This window comes from Neophocaena asiaeorientalis, unplaced genomic scaffold, assembly GCF_003031525.2.
Source record: "Neophocaena asiaeorientalis asiaeorientalis breed wild unplaced genomic scaffold, Neophocaena_asiaeorientalis_V1.1 scaffold204, whole genome shotgun sequence".
Lineage (NCBI taxonomy): Eukaryota > Metazoa > Chordata > Mammalia > Artiodactyla > Phocoenidae > Neophocaena > Neophocaena asiaeorientalis.
This window is the reverse complement of record NW_020173922.1, coordinates 5,903,070-5,923,477: the sequence shown is the minus strand read 5'-3', so window position 1 is coordinate 5,923,477 and position 20,408 is coordinate 5,903,070. Positions and strand designations below refer to the sequence as shown.

The following is a 20,408-nucleotide window of genomic DNA, read 5'->3' as shown; positions in this document are numbered from 1 at the left end:
TAACTGCAAGCTATTTAAATAGGTGTTATCATTTCTGGGGGAACAGAAATTATATGACTTATCCAAGATCCAACAGGTAATAATTTGATACCAAGATACTTCTCTATACGAATGCTAAACTCAAAATGACACCTTTAACTTTTATATTATAATTTTAATAGTATGTTCAAATAAACATAAAATAATATAAAAATTTAAAGACAGTCTGAAGAACATTAAAAATTAAAATTCCGTTTTAATGTGTGGATCAGAAATTGAACTGCAAGAAATAAATAAGAATAAGGAAAGTTAAATGAATCATTTAAGGAATTATGGAAGGAAAATATAAATCATAAAATTGAAAACACAATTTCCCCATGTGGATTCCTTATGCTAGTGGGCAGGAGAGGAGATTAAAATTAAGCAGAGAAAGAGAAAGGAAAAATATCTTGAAGGAAAGAGACACCAAGCACTAATAACTGCATAATGTTTGAATAACAGTGAAGTTCTGTTAATAACCAAAAATTAAATCAGAGAGCATTTAATTCCAGCAAAATTTGTCCTGTGAGTGTTTTAATGTATTTGAGTGTCAGTGTATCAAAGATGAAATAAAGACATTTCTTTCCTTCAATCAGTCATTTAAAATTTTTATGAAGAGCCTGCTCTTGCAGTCATTGTGCTAACCATGCAGTAAATGGAGAGCTACTAAGAAACATAACTCAAGCACTAAAAAGGAAACCAAAAAGCATTGAAAAGCCTAGGAAACTGAAACGGGAGGAATGGAAGTAGTCAGTGAAAACAAAATAGAATGAGCAAACCAAGATAAATATTTTTTCCATGGGCTTATTTCCAATTGAATCATAAATGCTCCAGATATTTTTTAAAATGCAATGCCAAATTACGTATGAAGTTTCTAAAATTTGGTCATGGACAAAAACATGTTTTCCTTAAGCTAGTGGGCAGGAGAGGAGATTAAAATTAAGCAGAAAAAGAAAAAGGAAAAATATCTTGAAGGAAGGAGACACCAAGCACTAATAACGGCACAATGTTTGAATAACAGTGAAGTTCTGTTAATAACCAAAAATTAAATCAGAGAGCATTTAATTCCAGCAAAATTTGTCCTGAGAGTATTTTAATGTATTTGAGTGTCAGTATATCACAGATAAAATAAAGACATTTCTTTCCTTCAATCAGTCATTTAAAAGTTTTATGAAGAACCTAGTCTTGCAGTCATTGTGCTAATCATGCAGTAAATGGAGAGCTACTGAGAAACATAACTCAAGCACTAAAAAGGAAACCAAAAAGCATTGAAAAGTCCAGGAAACTGAAACGGGGAAAATGGAAGTAGTCAGTGAAAAAAAATAGAATGAGCAAACCAAGATAAATATTTTTTCCATGGGCTTATTTCCAATTGAATCATAAATGCTCCAGATATTTTTTAAAATGCAATGCCAAATTACGTATGAAGTTTCTAAAATTTGGTCACAGACAAAAACATGCACTCTCTCAGATCTTTTGGATTTTAATGAAGTACTCAAAGAATAGATGGTTTTAAATAATTAAAACAGATTTTTAAATGGAGGGATTGAAACAATCAGAGGTTTTAAATTTTTTAATAAAAAGCATGAATAATTAGCATATCTGAAAATGACTGGACATTGGTATTTATTTAACTACATTTTAGACTATTGGCAGTTGATTTATTGAAGACTTTTAATGTGAATGATTTGTAGAATCCAACAGTCAAGGTTTTCACAATTTCTAAAGAATCATAATTATCAGGTATGAACATTTTAAGGAAGTATATATTTAGAAAAGTGTGAGAGGGTGCTTTGTTATTCATGAATGTACCTATGTTAATGGTTTTAGCCAATGTGAGTTCACAGGAAGAAAGTTTAAACTAGCTTAAGAGACTACTCTATACAAACACAAATATTCTGGGTAGGAAAAAAGAGTAACCCTGTGTACTTATTGCAAACTTTCAAAAATGTAGGAATGCAAAAATTACCTAGGGACTGTGGAAGGTGAATTTTGAAAAAAAGTGCTCTAAAAATTAAAGACTTCAGAAAATACAAAATATACTTTCATACATTAAATCGAATTAAGTTAGTGATATTCACAGTAAGAAGGAAAATTTGCATTCATTATACCACAGAGCAGCACATCTAGAAACACCAGTAACATGCGCTGAATTGGAATAAGATAGTTACATTTCAACTACAAAGGAAACAACTCCAATGGGCAAGGCAGTAAAAAAGGACTTTCCACAATTTAACTGAGACGGCATCATAGACCCTTATTAAAATTTAACTGAATTCAAAACTATTCCTGAAACTGGGGTTTGCCTCACTAACCCTCTCCTCATCTTGAGTAAGGAAGTTTCGGATAACCGGCTTGAGGAATTTGAAAGTCCTAGAGCCTCCCTTTAGACACCTCGTACTGGTAGCTCTGGGACAGGGTCCCCGTGCCGCTGACGTCCACCAGGTAGCCCGGAAAGGGGCCCTCGGGCACCGAGCAGCGACCCACCGAGGTCGCCCCGCCCCTCCTGCACAGCCGCACCGCGACGAACGCCAGCACCGAGAAGAGGAAGAGCGACGACACCGAGGCCAAGGCGACCACCAGGTAGGCGGTGAGAGGAGCGGTCGGGGCCGCGTCCGCCGCTTCCGCTTCCGGGGCCGGCATGTAGGGCTGCGAGAAGGCGTCCACCAGCAGCACGTGCAGCGTGACGCTGGCCGAGAGCGGCGGCTCGCCGTTGTCCTTGACCAGCACCAGCAGCAGCCTGTGCTTGGCCGCGTCGCGCTCGCTCAGCAGCCGGGCCGTGCGCACCTCGCCGTGTTGTGCGCCCACACGCCCAACAGGCCGGGCTCCGTGGCCTTGAGCAGCTGGTACGACAGCCAGGCGTTCTGGCCCGAGTCTCCGTCCACCGCCACCACCTTGGTCACCAGGTAGCCCGCCTCGGCCGCCCTGGGCACCAGCTCGGTGCAGGTCGCCGAGGCGTTCTGCAGCGGGTACAGCACGAAGGGCGCGTTGTCGTTGTCCGCCACGAGCACGCGCACCAGCGCCTGGCTGCTGAGCGCGGGCGAGCCGCGGTCGGCGGCGCCCACGCGGAACTCGAACGCCCGCAGGGCCTAGTAGTCCAGGGACCTCAGGGCGAACAGGTGGCCGTTGTCCGGGTTGATGGACACCAGGGAGGCCAGGGGCACGTGCGCGTCGAGGGTCGGCAGCAGCGAGTAGGTGACCTGGGCGTTGGCGCACTCGTCTCTGTCAGTGGCGCGGACGCTGCCGATGGGCAGCGCGGGGCTGTTGGTCTCGCGGACGGACTGGGTGTAGGAGGTCTGGGTGAAGGCGGGGGCGTTGTCGTTGACTTCGGACACCAGCACGGTTATGTTGTCCTGGATTTTCAGTCTCGGTGTCCCCATATCTGTGACGGTCATGGTGATGTTCTATTCGGATCTTGTTTCTCGGTCCAGGGCTGTGTTTGTGACTAAGTTTAGTAAAAATTCTCAACAGAGGGTTTAAGAATGAAGGGAAGATCGTCTTGGATGGAGCAAACCATCCTTCCATTGTCTCCAGAGTCAGGATCTGAAACGCTGAATACAGCAATTACAGTCTCCTGCAAGTTTTCTGGGATCTCAGTGATAAGCGTTGCCGTGGTCAGTTCCGGCGGGTTGTCATTCAGATCCATCACTTGGACAAACACCACACAACTGCCCGAAAGGCCCCCACCATCTGTCGCCTGAATATTTAATGTATAAGTCTGAATAGATTCAAAATCCAGTTCCTGTGTTAAAAGGAGTTCTCCCGATTTTGCATTTATTCCAAATGTTTTCCGAATATCCTCAGATGCTTGGGAAAGTACATAAGATATTTCTCCATAGGTTCCAATATCTAAATCTCTGGCAGAGGCAATGGCAACCTGGGATCCAATGGGGCTGTTTTCTAGGACATGCGCCTCATAGTGCAGCTTTGCAAACTCGGGGGGCATTATCATTGATGTCTAAGACTTCAATGCGATTAGGGCGGTCCCAGACCTGGGTGGAATCCCGCCATCCAGTGCTGTGACGGTTAATCTGATGTCAGGCTGTTCCTCTCTATCCAGTGCTTTGTCCAGCACCAGCTGTGGTAATATTGTGCCGTCGGAACTGTCTTGTAATTTAAGATGGAAGTGGGAATTGGGGCTGACTGTGTAACTTTGGAGACTGTTGCTTCCTACATCTAAGTCCTGGGCACGCTCTATTAGGAAAGTAGTTCCAGGAGTGATACTTTCTGAAATTTTCAATATTATTTCTTTGTCTAGGAAAACTGGAGAATGATCATTTATGTCCCTAATCCGTAGCTCAGCCTGGAAAAACTTCAAGGGATTTTCCAGTAACATCTGGAAAGGTAGTACACAGGGTTCGGTAGGGCCACATAGCTCCTCCCGGTTCAGTTTCTCATTTAACAACAAATCCCCGGTCTGCCTATCAAAATGCAAACGCATTTTTTTCCCTTTGGAAACGACCCGGGGGGCCCGCGCAGCTAGATCATCTACCTCCAACCCCAAGTCTTTCAACAGATTGGCCACAAAGGAGCCACTGTCCATGTCCTCGGCCACTGAATAACGCCTAGGCTCAGAACCAGCCTGAGCTATGCCCAGCCAAACAAAGAATATCAAGACTTGCCTTTGTTTCAGAAAGCGTTTCTTCCTCTCTCCTGCCTCCATCGCTCTCTCATCTCCCAGCAAACTTGACCCAGCTCGGATTCACGTTGTCGCTGATCTGTCTCCCAGTATCACTCAGACACTGGGATCAAGTGGAGATGCCTATGGCCCTGATTTCCCGGAGCAACTGCCTTAGAAAGCCTCCTTTTCCTGCTTGCTTCTTTAGCAGAGCATCTGGCTAGAGGAGCGCAGACTGAGGAGCTTTCTTCCTTCTACTTCTAGTGCTGCAGCGCCACCCTGCGTCCTTTCCGAGTGTTTATTTTTTCCAAAACATTAAGGAAATCCCAATCGTTTCTTTCAGACTGATGGCAATCTAAATGGAATATTTTCAAGTAGTGTCTCTCAATGTACCGAAGTAACAATAATTCCATATTAACTAAAATCCAGTCCCTAATAACTTTTTAAAATTATCCTTCCATTATCCTCCCCCGGTTTTCATCAACTTAAATAAGAATTCATATTCACTCTTGAATTCCTTTTACAGATGCACTTATTTTCTTAACCACTTGACATAAGGAATGTCTTAGAAAATTTGTTTTTAAACCAAGTTTCATGATTGTATTGGTGTTACATCTCTTTATTCTAGAACAGTCCCCTGTATTTTATTGATATTGAATTTTTTGAAGTGTCCAGATCAGTTGTCTTATAGGTAAACAAAAGATAAAAATAGCTAAGGCATTGGTACTTGTGACTATAAATTAACAATTAGCTATGCTTCAGAAGAAAAGAAAACACTACTCAAGACAGAGCAATAAAACAACAACTATAGCATTATTCAGAAAGGGGGTGTTTCCTCTGCTTTTTACCCAGAGCCAAAAAAGCAAGAATGCCAAGGGTGATAGCTGTCTCCACATACTATCTTGTTTTTAGCTTCAAAGAACCTAATTTAATTGGAGATAAGGTGATGTTAAAGAGATGTATCTCCCGTCTCTCTGTCTTGCATTAGGTTGGCAGGATATGGGGATTTTTTTTTTTTTTTTACATTCAATGGAAAGAAAGTTCTGGAAGGAAGGACCAAGGCATTTTCTTTTTATTCCAGAGTTCTGAGATAATCCTTAAAGAGGTGAAGTCTTCTTCTGGAAGTACTTGTAGGATGAGCAGGTAAGTGTCAACATCACCAATTTTATGGAATTGTCATCCAACATCTTTTACATGAAGAAAGGTATTTCTGAAACTACTTCCTATGTAAATTGCCTGAATGTTTGCCATGTAGCCATGAAGTTGCCTGGTAATTTTCTTGCAGTGGATGTTTATAATGCACAGATATGAGTGGTATTTAAAATGTGTGGTGAGTACGCACCAGAGATTGGAGAATTCAGTGAGCCTGGAGAATTCTGTGAACAGCTCCTTAATAGACTGAGATTAAATCTTGAGCAGGCTTTGACAACCAGGTTGCTGAAGAGCATGCATCTCAAAGGTTGTCACTGCTTGTCACGATCTGGACCTTAGGAGGTCTGAGACTAGTGTTGATACCTACCATTTTCTTCTGTGAGCGTTAAACTTACCATAGGTTGTTCTTCGTCCAGTGATTTCCCCCCAAGAATGGGCAAATTACTCACCCCACTATTGCATCGCCTATTATTGTGAAATTAAACTCCCTGTGTGGTTTCCAATGGTGGGAAATTCAACCGAATCTCATGCACATCCCCATGCACATTCTGAAACATTCACAAGAATTTTTCGAAGGGGCAACATCTCAGATTCATAGATTTTTCTCAGAAAACAAAAAAGTTTACAGGTAATACTTGGAAATGTATAGTTTCTATAGGTCTGGCTTCCTATTCGGGAGGAAAGGCTCTTCTGTGGGTGTATCTAAAATATTCTTTGATCTCTTAATAGTTTAGATCCACCCACAGAAGAGCCTTTACTCACGAATCTTTGGTCAGTTTGGAAACCACCTTGCTCAGGTCTGTCTGCCCGCCGCTACGCAGACACTCCCCTTTCCGCTGCGAGGCCAAATCTCCAGGAACCGGCTATAAAAAGCAGCCTTCCTTTTCCTGGACTGCTTACGCTACGCCCAGGAAGAAAAGGAAAACTCACCACTTGCCTTTTTCTGCTGGATTTTCTCTCAGTTTCCAGCATAGCCTCTTTGACTGCGTTGTCTTTAATGAAAGAAGCCTTCGGAAGTCTTCCAGTAGGGATAACATCAACATATATCTAGTTCCCATTTGTTTGAAGAAAGGTCTAAACTCTCAGCTTGCTGCCGACGTTTTCCAAGGCGCGTCAAGCCCCAGCCCCTCTCAGTTTTGGCTTTTGTAAAATGGGGTCTGTGGCAAGCGCCTGGCTCCACCTCCATTTTTAGCCTGCAGCGCCGCCAGGCGTCTGAACTGAAAACCTGGTTTGTACAGTGCTTTCCCTCAGAAACTGTCAAAAACCAAAAAACTGTTCGTGTCACGTGGTCTAGTGGCACAGTTCTTACCTCCTGGTAGTTTAAATTACTTCTCCGGCTTTTGGTTTAGCTAATTACAATTTTTATATATATATATACACTTTCCACATTTCTTTTTAGTACAGTTTATCAGAGGATATCGAATGTAGTTCCCTGTGCTGTACAGTAGGTGCTTGTTGTTTATTTATTCTCTATAAAATAGTTTGCATCTGCTAATCCCAAACTTGCCATCCATCCCTCTCCCAGTTCCTCTCCCCCTTGGCCACCACAGGTCTGTTTTCTATGTCTTTGAGTCTGTTTCACTGATGTAGGTAAGTTCATTTGTGTCCTATTTCTGATTCCCTGTATAAGTAATATCACATGGTATTTGTCTTTGTCTTTGTGACTTCCTGCATGTAATATGATAATCTCTAGGTCCTTCCAGTTTGCTGCAAATGGCATTATTGCTTTATTTTTTGCGGCTCAGTAGGACTCCATAGTATACATGTACCACATCTTTTTTTTTCCAGTTTTTAAGTTTTATTATTATTCTACATCTTTATTGCAGTATAATTGCTCTACAATGGTGTGTTAGTTTGTACTTTATAACAAAGTGAATCAGTTATACATATACGTATGTTCTCATATCTCTTGCGTCTCCCTCCCTCCCATCCTCCCTATCCCACGCCTCTAGGTGGTCACAGAGCGCTGAGCTGATCTCCCTGTGCTGTGCGGCTGCCTACCACTAGCTATCTATTTTACGTTTGGTAGTGTATATATGTCCATGCCACTCTCTCACTTTGTCACAGCTTACCCTTCCCCTGCTCCATATCCTCAAGTCCATTCTCTAGTAGGTCTGTGTCTTAATTCCTGTCTTACCCCTAGGTTGCTCATGACATTTTTTTCCTTAAATTCCATATATATGTGTTAGCATATGGTATTTGTCTTTCTCTTTCTGACTTACTTCACTCTGTGTGAGGGACTCTACGTCCATCCACCTCATTCCAAATACTTCAATTTCGTTTCTTTTTATGGCTGAGTAATATTCCATTGTATATATGTGCCACATGTTCTTGAACCATTCATCTGTCGATCGACAGGTTATTCCCATATCTTGGCTTGTGAATAGTGCTGCTGTGAACATAGGGGTGCATGTATCTCTTTGAGTGATAGTCTTGTCTGGATATATGCCAAGCACTAGGATTGGTGGATCATAATCTACCTCTTGTTGAACTTTTTGGAGGACACTGCTTATTGTTTCCTCTAATTGCTACACCCATTTACATTCCCACCAATAGTGCGGGAGGGTTCCGTTTTCTCACACCCTCTCCAGCATTTGTTCTTTGTAGGCTCTTTAGTGATGGCCATTCTGACTTGTGTGAGGTGATACCACTTTGTAGTTTTGATTTGTGTGTCTCTAATAAGCAGCAATGCTGAGCATTTTTCATGTGTCCATTGGCCACCTGGAAGTCTTCTTTGAACAAATCTCTATTTAAGTCTTCTGCCCATTTTTGGATTGGTCGTTTGGTTTGTTTGTTTGTTTTGAGTTATATGAACTGTGTGTATATTTTAGAAGTTAATCCCTTGTCGGTTGCATCGTCTGAAAACATTTTCTTTCATTCTGTGGGTTTTTTGTTTGTTTCGTTGATGCTTTCCTTTGCTGTGGAAGCGCTTATAAGGTTGATTCGTCCCGTTTGCTTATTTTTGCTTTTAATTCTTTTTTGTTGGCCAGCTGATCTAAAAAAGCATTGCTAGGATTTTTGTCAGAGGATGTTTTGCCTATGATTTCTTCTAGGTGTTTTATGGTGTCATGTCTTTATATTTAAGTCTTTAAGCCATTTTGAGTTTATTTTTGTGCATAGTGGGAGGGAGTGTTCTAACTTCATTGATTTACATGTGGCTGTTTATCTTTCCCTATACCACTGACTGTAGAGACTGTCTTTTCTTCATTGTATATACTTGCTGCTTCGTCAAAGATTAATTGACCGTCAGTGTGTGGATTCATTTCTGAGCTCCTTATTTTGTTCCCGTGATCTATATGTCTGTTTTTGTGGCAATACCACACTGTGGGCTTATTTATTCTTTTTATTGAATTGTAGTTGTGTTACAACATTGTGTCCATTTCTGCTCTACAGCACAGTGATTCAGTCTTATTGACATACATATTCTTTTTCATATTCCTTTCCATTACAGTTTATCACAGGATATTGTATATAGTTCCGTGTTGTATACAGTAGGACCTTGTTGTTTATCCATTCTGTATATAATAGTTTGCATCTGCTAATCCCAAACTCCCTGTCTAGCCCTCTCCTTGTTCCTCTCCTTCTTGGCAACCACACTTCTGTTCTCTGTGTCTCTGAGTTTGTTTCTGTTTGCAGATGAGTTCATTTTGTCATGTTTCAGATCCCACATATAAGTGATACCATATGTATTTGTTTTTTTCTTTCTGACTTCCTTCACTTAGTTTTGGGAAGTGGTACTGGGAAGATGTTTTCCATACAATGTTATGGAAAGAGTGGAACGAACTTTTTGGCCAACCCAATGTGATGAATCTCTTGGTCCGTCCATGTTGCTGCAAATGGCATTATTTCGTTCTTTTTTATGGCCAAGTAGTACTCTATTATATATATGTGTGTGTGTGTGTATATATATATATATATACACCATATTGTCTTGATCCGTTCATCTCTTGACAGACATTTAGTTTGTTTCCATGTCTTGGGTATTGTGGATAGTGCTCCTATGAACATAGGGGTGCATGTATCTCTTTGAATGATAGTTTTGTCTGGATATATGTCAAGGAATAGGATTGCTGGATTATAATGTAACTCTTTTTGAACTTTTTGGAGGACACTGCTTACTGTTTCCCCTAGTTGCTACACCCAATTACATTCCCACTAGTAGTGTAGGAGGGTTTCCTTTCCTCACATCCTCTCCATCATTTGTTATCTGTAGAGTTTTTAGTGATGGCCATTCTGACTGGCGTGAGGTGGTACCACTTTGTAGTTTTGATTTGCATTTCTCTAATAATCAGCAATGTTGAGCATTTTTTGATGTGTCCATTGGCTGTCTGGATGTCTTCTTTGAAGAAATCTCTATTTAAGTCTTCTGCCCTTTTTTGGATTAGGTTGTTTGGTGTTTTTTTGTTTGTTTGTTTTGTTCTTTGGGTTTTGGTGGGGTTTTTTATATTGAGTTCTATGAGCTCTTTGTGTATCTTAGAAGTTAAATAATCCCTTGTTTGTCACATCGTTTGAAAATATATTTTTTTTATTCTGTACGTTTTTTTATTTGTTGATGCTTTCCTTTGCTGTGCAATTACTTATACAGTTGAGTAATCCCGTTTATTTTTGCTTTTATTTCTTTTTTCTTGGCTGGCTAATCTAAAAATATATCGCTTGGAATTTTGTTAGAGATATTTTGCCTATGATTTGTTCTCGGTGTTTTATGGTGTCATGTCTTATATTTAAGTCTTTAAGCCATTTTGAATTTATTTTTGTGTTTGGTGGGAGGGAGTGTTCTCTTTATTGATTTACATGTGGCGTTTATCTTTCCCTATACCAGTTGCTAAAGAGGCTGTCTTTCTTCATATTATATACTTCCTGCTTCATCAAAGATTAATTGACTGTCGGTGTGTGGATTTTTTTCTGGGTTCTTTATTGGGGTACATTAATCTGTATGTCTGCTTTTATGTCAATACCACTCCGTGTTTTTATTTAATTATTTTATTGAAGAATATTTGATATGCAGGGATGTGTTAATTTTCTGCTCTGCTGCACAGTACTTAGTTTAACTGTATAAAGATTCTTTTTCATATTCCTTTCCATTACAGAGTATCACATGATGTTTATAGTTGCCTGTGGTATATAGAAGGACGTAGTTAGCTATCCATTCTCTATGTAATAGTTTACATCTGCTAATCCCAGACTCCCAATCCATCTCCCCCCCATCATTCTCTCCCTTGGCAACCACTGGTCTGTTGTTTATGTCTTTGAGCCTGTTTCTGTTGTGTAGGTAAGTTCATTTGTGTCCTATTTCTGATTCCACATATAAGTGATATCATATGGTATTTGTCTTTCTCTTTTTAACTTCCTGCATTTAGTGTGATAATCACTAGGTCCTTCCATGTTGCTGCAAATGGCATTATTTCATTTTTTTTATGGCTGATTACTAGTCCATTGTGTACATGTACCACATCCTCTTGATTCCTTCATCTGTCCCTGGACACTTAGGTTGTTCCCGTGTCTTGGCTTGTGAGTAGTGCTGCTGTGAACATAGGGGTGCATGTATCTCTTTGAATAATAGTTTTATCTGGATATATGCCAAGGAGTGGGATTGTTGGATCATAATGTAACTCCTTTGGTACTTTTGGGGGGACCCTATTTACTGTTTCCCCTAGTGGCTACACCCGTTTACATTCCCACCAATAGTGCGGGAGAGTTCCCTTTCCTCACACCCTCTCCAGCATTTGTTCTTTGTAGGCTTTTTGGTGATTGCCATTCTGACTGGTGTTAGGTGGTACCACTTTGTAGTTTTGATGCATTTCTCTAATAATTAGCATGTTGAGGATCTTTTTATGTGCATTTTGGTTATCTGTATCTCTTCTTTTGAGACATGTCTTTTGGCCTTCTGCTCATTTTTCAAAATTTTTCTGATATTCAGTTTTATGGCCTTATTCTCATTTTGTTCATTGTTTTGAATTTTTTTGTAGGCTTGTTTTAATTTCTTTCTTCTTTTGTTCTCCTGTGATTTGATGACTGTCTTTAGTGTTATGTTTGGATTTTTTTTTCCTTTTATGTGTGTATCTCTTCTAGATTTTTGGTTTGTGATTTGTAGCTCATGTCCTACTTTCAATTGCCTTTTAACACCCTGCATTCGTACTCTCCCCTCATGATTACTGTGTTTGATATACTTTATATCAAGTTGTTTTCGTGTATTCCTTAACTGCTTATCGTGGATATAGATGGTTTTACTTCTTTTATTTTTTAACCCTCTTACTAATGTCCTACTAACTTTGCAGGGATGATTTTCTACCTTTACTTTATGTTTGCCTTTACTAATGAACTTTTTCAGTTTGTAACATCCATGTTCCTATTTGTGACCCTTTCTTTTTTGATTATAGAATTTCCTTTAACATTTCTTGTTATGCTGCTTTGGTGGTGGTGAACTCTAGCTTTTGCCTGTCTTTAAAGCTTTTGATCTCTCCATCAACTCTGAATGAGAGCCTTGCTGGGTAGAGTATTCTTGGTTGTTGATTTTTCTCTTTCATCAGGTTAAATATATTGTGCCACTCCCTTCAATTTCTGCTGAAAAATCAGCTGGTAGCCTTATGGTAGTCCCCTGTGAGAGTTGGTTGTTGCTTTTTCCTTGCTGCTTTTACTACTCTCTTTAACCTTTGTCACTTTAAGTACAGTGTCTTGGCGTGTTCCTCTTTGTGTTAATACTGTACAGAACTCTCTGCACCTTCTGGACTTGGATGTCTGTTTCCTTTCCCGGTTAGGGAAGTTTTCAGCTATTATGTCTGCGAATATGTTCTCAGCCCCCTTTGTCTCTCTCTCCTCCTTCTGGTACCCCTATAAATGTGAATGCTTGGTATTGTGCCAGAGGTCTTTTAAATTGTCTTCATTTCTTTTCATTCTTTTTTTTTCTGTTCAGCATCACTGATTTCCACTACTCCATCTAGCTTGCTGATCTGTTCCTCTGTATCATTTAGTCTTAGTCTCCTGTTGATTCCTTCTACTGTATTTTTTTTTTTTTTTTTTGCGGTACGCAGACCTCTCACTGTTGTGGCCTCTCCCATTGTGGAGCACAGGCTCCAGACACGCAGGCTCAGCGGCCATGGCTCACAGGCCTAGCCACTCTGTGGCATGTGGGATCTTCCTGGACCGGGGCACGAACCTGTGTCCCCTGCATCAGCATGCGGACTCTCAACCACTGTGCCACCAGGGAAGCCCTCTACTGTATTTTTTATTTCAGTTATTGTATTCTTGATTTCTGTTTGGTTGTTCTTTATATTTTCTAACTCCTTGTTAAAAACTTCTAACTTCTCACTCGGTGCAGCCATTCTTCTCCCGAGTTCTTTGATCAACTTTACGATCACTACCCTGAACTTCTTTTTGGTTAGATTGCCTATCTTCACTTAGTTCTTCCTCTGGGGTTTTATCTTGTTCTTTTCTCTGGAACATGTTTCTCTGTCACCTCATTTTGCCTAAATTGCTGTTTTTATTTTTATGTATGTGATACGTTGGTTATATTTCTCAACCTTGGAGAAGTGGCCTTTTGTAGGATATGTCCTATGTGTCCCAGCAGCACATGCCCCTCTTGTCACCCAAGCTATATGTTCTAGGGGTTCCCCCTATGATGGCCATGTGGGTCCTTCTGTTGTGGCAGGCTATATGGGTGGCATGCTAGGCTTGGTTGGTTCCCAGTCTGGTTGGTTGCCAGACCCTGCCTTATGTGGAGGCTGCTGTCTGCACATTGGTGGGTGAAGCCAGGTACTGGGGTTAGTGCTGGCCTACTGGTGGGCAGAGACAGGTCCTGGTTTCTGGTAGCAGGACCCAAGGGTTCTAGAGCTGGTATCTGATTGCTGATGGGGGGGGTGGTTCCTGACAGAGTTGGATACAAGGTCCTGGGTATGCTGAAGTTTGTGCTGGCCTCCTAGTGGACAAGGCTGTGGCCTAGCTGGTCCCAGGGCAGGGTCTGGCCTGCTGATGGGCAGGCTGGGTTCTCAGGTTCAGGGATTATGGTTTTCTTGAGTCTGGTATCTGCCCCCTGGTGGGTGAGACTGGTCCAGAGGCTAGAACAGGCTCTGTGGAGGTCAGGACCAGGGACTAGGGGATTCTGGGACTGGTGCCTGCCTGCTGGTGTTTGGAGCTGGGTCCTGGTCCCTCTGGTGGGCAGGGCCATGTCCAGAGGTGACTGTGGGCTCAGGGGTCCTAAGGCAGCCTGTCTGTTGATGGGTGTGGCTCTGTCCCTGCCCAGTTAGTTGCTTGGCCTGAGGCATCCCAGCACTGGCATCTCCGTGCTTTTGGGTGGGGCCAGGTCTTGGTGCTTATGAGCTAAAGGGAGGATTCCACAACAGCACTTGCCAGCACCAAGTGTCCACATGGTAGAAGGAGCTCCCCAGAATGGCCTCTGCCAGTGTCTGTGTTCCCAGGGTGAGCTGTAGTTGCCTCCTGCCTCTCTGGGAGACTCTCTGAGATCAGCAGGTAGGTCTGACCCAGGCTTCTCTCAAATTACAGCTTCTGCCCTGGGTACTGGAGCATGTCAGATTTTGTGTGCTCCCTTTAAGAGTGAAGTCTCTATTTCTCCAGCCCTCTGGGACTACTGAAAGTAAGCCCCACTGGCCTTCAAAGCCAAATGCTCATCTTCCTGGTGCAGGGCCCCCAGACTGGGAAGCCTGTGATGGGGCTCAGATTTCTCACTCCTTTGAGAGAACCTCTGCAATGTAATTATTCTTCAGTTTGTGGATCACCCACCCAGCAGAATGGGACTTGACTGTATCACCAGTCTGCCCCTTCTACTCATCTTGTTTTGGTTCCTTCTTTATGTCTTAAGTTGTAGAAAATCTTTTTTGATATGTTCCCGTCTTTTTCATAGATTGATTTTTCTGGAGATGGTTGTGATTTTGGTGTGCTTGTGAGAGGAAGTGAGCTGAGGGTCTTTCTACTCTGCCGTCTTGGCCAATCCTCCTAGGATTTTTGATTTGAGACCTTTCCTTTATCCAAATATATGTATTTAGTACTATAAATTTCCCTCTTAGCACAGTTTTTGCTGTTGTCCACAAATTTTGATATGCTATATTTTCATATTCATTCAATTCATTGCATTTTAAGACTTCCCTTGAGAATTACTCCTTGACATGTAGATTATTAAGATGTTTGTTATTTAGTTTGCAACTGTGTTCGAGTTCTTCATCTTATCCTTCTATTTATTCATTTCTAATTTGCTCTCATTATGGTTGCAGAGTAACTTCTGTATCATTTTCATTTTTTTTAATTTGTTGGGGTTTGTTTTATGGCCCAGGACATAGTCTATCTTGGTATAAGTTCTGTAAGCATTTGAAAAGAGTATAATTCTGCTTTTATTATGTTCTGAGACTCTGAATTTAATTTAAACCTTCTGTATTAACTGGCTTTCTCTGACACTACTCTGGTAGAGGAAGAGAGAAAGCTGACTCATTATTGCCAGGGAGAGTTGGAAGTCCAGGTTCCCCACTTGGCCTCTGTTGACATCTGAAGAGGTGAGCTACTCATTACCATGGGTGGGTGGGAGTTCCAGCTTCCCACATTTTCTCCACTGATACCATGGCAGGTAGGGGATAGGAGTGGGGAGGCTTGTTACACAAGTGTGTGAAACACAAGCCTTCCCACTCAGCTTTGCTAGCATGGGTGGTAGGGGGACTATTTTTTTTTTTCTGTGTTGTTTGTCCAGAGTAAAGCAATTATTATCTAAAAGTTTTATGTCTTGCTAGGCTTCCCCTTTCCTGATCCATTGGGTAGAGTAGGGTTGGGTTTTTTTGTTGGGTTTTTTTGAGGCTTTTTTTGCCTGTGACTATTGGCATTTCTGGATTGTCAGCTTCTTAAACTCCAAGTGTGAGATATATGAGGGGGGAAAAAAGTAAGAAACTCATGACTGTGTTGTTGTTCCAGTTCCTAGATCCCTAGCTGGTCTGCTTTCTTCTCTCTACCTTACAAATTTTTCTTATGTTTGTTTTATATATAATTTGAAAGGTTCTTAGTTGTACTTATCAAGAAGTATGGAGAAAAGTATGTTTATTCCATCTTCCTGGAAGTCGAAGTCTTACAGTCTAATGTTTAATCATTGCTATTTTCTCAATATAGTCATTCTATCCATCTATAAAGAAAGGCAGTTGGGAATGGTGGAGGGAGAGAGTCAATAGGAGGGGGTAGAGTGACCGAGAGATTGGGATTAGTTTTGCCAATATTTAGAGTTTTTGTATCTGTTGATAGTGATATTGTGAAATAATTTTTCTTTTTTATTTCTCTTGACCAGTTTTAGTATCATAAAATTAGTTGAGGGGTGCATCAGGTACCCCCAAGATCACCCTTTGATGATTTGCTAGTAGGAGTCACAGGACTCAGCATCCAGTTTTACTTACAACTAAGAGATACTAGAACAAAAAAGAAAACAAAGCTAAATCAGCAAAGAGTAAAGGGACATGGGTGAAATCTGGAGGAAATCAGGCACAAGTTTCTAAAAATTCTCTCCCTGTGGAGTTACACAGGCCACACTTGATTCCTCCAGTGATGAACTATGACAACATGTGGGAAATGCTGTCTACCAGAGAAGCTCATTAGAAACTCAGAGACCAAGGTTTTTACTGGGGTCTGGTCATTTCGCTACCTGTCTTGGGCCAAAATTCCAGACTCCAGAAAGGAAAGGTTTTCAGGATAAATCACAGTGAGCCACTTCTATCATTTAGGGAAAGCTTTATATCAGTGTAGCTAACTGTTTATGATTCAAGTCCCCACACTGCCTTTGCTTTAGATATTATATCCAAGAAATCATTGCCAAGGCCAATGTCAAGAAGCTTTTCCCTAGGTTTTCTTCTAGGAGTTCTAGTTCAGTTCTTTTTTAAGTCTTTACCTGTTTTGAGGTAATTTTTTAGTGGTGTAATATGAGGTCCCAATTTCATTCTTTTGCATGTGGATATCTAGTTTTCCCAACACCTTTTATTGAAGAGACTGTCCTTTCCCCATTGAGTATTCTTGGCACCCTTGTCAAAGATCAATTGACCATGTATGAATAGTTTTTTTCCTGGGTTCTCTGTTCTGTTCTATTGGCTAATACATCTGTTTTTATGCCAGTATCACACTGTTTCCGTTACTGTGGCTTTGAACTATATTTTGAAATCAGGATGCCTCCAGTTTTATTTTTCCTGCTCAAAATTGCTTTGGCTATTTGGGGTGTTTTATGGTTCCATGTTAATTTTAGGATTGTTTATTTCTGAAAAAATGCTATTAGGATTTTGATAGATCTATATTGAATCTGTAGATTGCTTTAGGTAAAATGGACGTTTTAACAATATTAATTTTCCCATACATGAACACCAGGTGTTTTCCCATTTGTGTTGTTTTGATTTTTTTTTCAATTGTGTTTTACAGTTTTCCATGTCTAAGGCTTTTGCCTCCTTGTTAAGTTTACCCTTAGGTATTTTATTATTTTTGATGCTAATGTAAATTGTATTGTTTTCTTCATTTCCTTTTCAGATAGTTTGTTAGCATATAGAAATGCAACTGATTTTTGTACATTAATTTTGTATCCAGCAACTTTACTGATTTCATTTGTTAGTTCTAACATTTTTTTTATGTGGAATCTCTAGGGTTTTCTATACATAAGATCATGTCATCTGCAAACAGAGATAATTTTACTTCTTTCTGATTTGAATGCCTTTTATTTCTTTTTCTTTACCAAATTGTCCGGGCTAGGACTTCCAGTACTATATTTAGTAAAGTGGTGAGAGTGGGCATCTTTGCCTTGTTCATGATCTTAGAGGAAAAGCTTTCAGCTTTTCATCATTTTGTATGATGTTAGCTGTGGGCTCTTCATATATGACCTTTACTGTACTGAGGTGAGTTCTTTATATACTTAATTTGTTGAGACTTTTTATCATAAAAGGGTGTTAAATTTTGTCAGATGCTTTCTCTGCATCTCTTAGGATGATCATGTGATTTTTGTCCTTCCTTCTGTTCCTGTACTATATCACATGATTCGCATATGTTGAAGCATCCGTGCAACCCAGAGGTAAATCCCATTTGGTCATGCTGTATAATTATTTTTAATGTGCTATTAAATTTAGTTTGCTAGTATTTTGTTGAGAGTATTTGCATCTATATTCTTCAGGGATATTGGCTTGCAGTCTTCTTTTCTTGTGGTGTCTTGGCTTTGGTAACAGGGTGATGCTGGCCTCATAAAATAAGTTTGAAGATGTTCTCTATTTTTCTGAAAGAGTTTAAGGAAGATTGGTATTAATTATTCTTTAAATGTTTGGTGGAATTCATCCATTAAACTAACTGGTCCTGGGCTTTTCTTTGTTGAGAGGTTCGTAATGTTTTGATCCATGATCTTGGAATAGGATTTTTGCAGCCCATGCTTATTAGCCATCTTGGCAAGAACCAGAATCAGTATTATCTTTTCTCTTTCTGCCTTTCCCTCTATTCTCTTTTTCTATGTCTTTAATTGAACATATATTAGGGTTTTTTCAATCTATGTTCTATGTTTTCTGTGGCTGGTTTAAAACTTCGGTCCAAGATTTTTTGACACTCCTGTATTCAAGAGGTAGGACCTATGTCCCTTCGCCTTGAATCTGGTCTCTGGCTGCTTGATCAAAGTCAAAAAAGTATAATGAAAGCGATATTTGCTCTTGGACCCCAGCCGCCATGTTGCAAAGAAGCCCAGGCCATATAGAGAGGGCACATGCAAGTATTCTTGTTGACTGCCAACGTCAGTGATGTAAGGGAAATCACCCCCAGATGATATGAGCCCATAGTTACCATGTCAACCCCATCTTTGAGCCTTTCTACGTGAGGCCTCAGAAAACAGATCAGAGACAGCCCATCCTCACTGTGCCCTCACTGAATCCCTGACTCAGAGTCCATGAGAAAAGTAAAATGGTTGTTTCATGCCACTAAGTTTTGGGGTGGTTTGTAACTTTTTGTTCTGTTATTGATGAATCCCATAGTTATATACAAATTTACTAATTTGTTCTTCAATAGCTCCCAGACTAAATTTTATACCATCTACTGAAGTTTTATTACATGACTATGTTTTGTTTCTAAAATTTCTAGTAGGCTCTGTATATATCTATCTAGTTTGTTTTATTTCAGTCTCATGCTTTATTTCTTCCATAATTTATTGCCCATTTTGTGGGTATAATCCCAAATTCATCTTCACAAGTGTCTTCTTAAATTTTTTATTTTGAATAGTACTTTTTAAAAAATATAATTCTCTTTCCTTCCTCTCCCCACTGATGTTCACCTCCTAGACCACCCAGATATGCTCTAGAGTCAGGTCTTGTAATAGTGACTTGGGCTTCTGATCCAAAATAGTACAGTTGACGTCCTTGAGCCTGTTAGCTATAAGGTTTAGTTCATAGTCTGTGCCTTCCAGCCTCCATAGGTCTGAAACATACTACAATGTATAACTTCAGGAATCTTTTGGTGGTTTTTTAACCTTTTTCCATGAACAAGACAGGCCCATCCCAGATCCTGGCTCTAAGCAATGACCCTGGCTTTTATTCTCTATCTTTCATGGAGAACCTTTTGTTCTTGATACCCCATAGCAGCCAAACTAATGGGAACCAATGCCACCATCTGATTTGGCAGCTCAGAAATGCAAGGATTTCATCCCTGCTCATCATTTTATGTCTGTTTCATTTCTGGTTTTTGCAGTTAAATTTTTTCTATTTTAAAAGTATTATCTGTGTGGTTTAGAGCAAAGCATGGTACATAGAACCATAAGTTTGCTTCACCAGCTGAAACAGAAAACTCTTATTTTTACTTTTTATTTTTATATATGTTTTCCTTTAACATCTTTATTGGAGTATAATTGCTTTACAATGTTGTGTTAGTCTCTGCTGTATAACAAAGTGAATCCTATATGCATATGTATATCCCCATATCTCCTCCCTCTTGCATCTCCCTCCCACCCTCCTTATCCCACCCCTCTAGGTGGTCGCAAAGCACTGAGCTGATCTCCCTGTGCTATACAGCTGCTTCCCACTAGCTATCTATTTTATATTTAGTACTGTATATATGTAAATGTTACTCTCTCACTTCATCCCAGCTTACCCTTGCCCCTCCCCATGTCCTCAAGTCCATTCTCTATGCCTGTGTCTTTTTCTTGTCCTGCCCCTATGTTCATCAGAACCTCTTTTTTTTTTTAGATTCCATAGATATGTGTTAGCATACAGTATTTGTTTTTCTCTTTCAGACTTACTTCACTCTGTATGACCGACTCTGGGTCCATCCACCTCACTACAAATAACTCAATTTCATTTCTTTTTATGGCTGAGTAATATTCCATTGTATATCTGTGCCACATCTTCTTTATCCATTCATCTGTCAATGGACGCTTAGGTTGCTTCCATGTCCTGGCTATTGTAAATAGTGCAGCAATGAACATTGTGGTACATGACTCTTTTTGAATTCTGGTTTTCTTAGGGTATATGCCCAGTAGTGGGATTGCTGGGTCATATGGTAGCTCTATTTTTAGTTTCTTAAGAAACCTCCATACTGTTCTCCATAGTGGCTGTATCAATTTACATTCCCACCAACAGTGCAAGAGGGTTCCCTTTTCTCCACACCCTCTCCAGCATTTACTGTTTATAGATTTTTTTGATGA

At 40.4% G+C, this 20,408-nt stretch overlaps 1 protein-coding gene across 1 annotated transcript; it reads right to left on the bottom strand.

The window, feature by feature from the left end:
• Positions 1 to 2,285: 2,285 nt before the first annotated feature.
• Positions 2,286 to 4,806, bottom strand: LOC112404416 (protocadherin beta-2). The gene is given in 6 exon segments (XM_024752408.1): positions 2,286 to 2,412; positions 2,414 to 2,811; positions 2,814 to 3,470; positions 3,473 to 3,958; positions 3,960 to 3,994; positions 3,997 to 4,806. Coding segments are annotated over 6 exon segments (2,388 nt in total). The 5' UTR covers positions 4,682 to 4,806.
• Between the last annotated feature and the right edge of the window lie 15,602 nt (positions 4,807 to 20,408).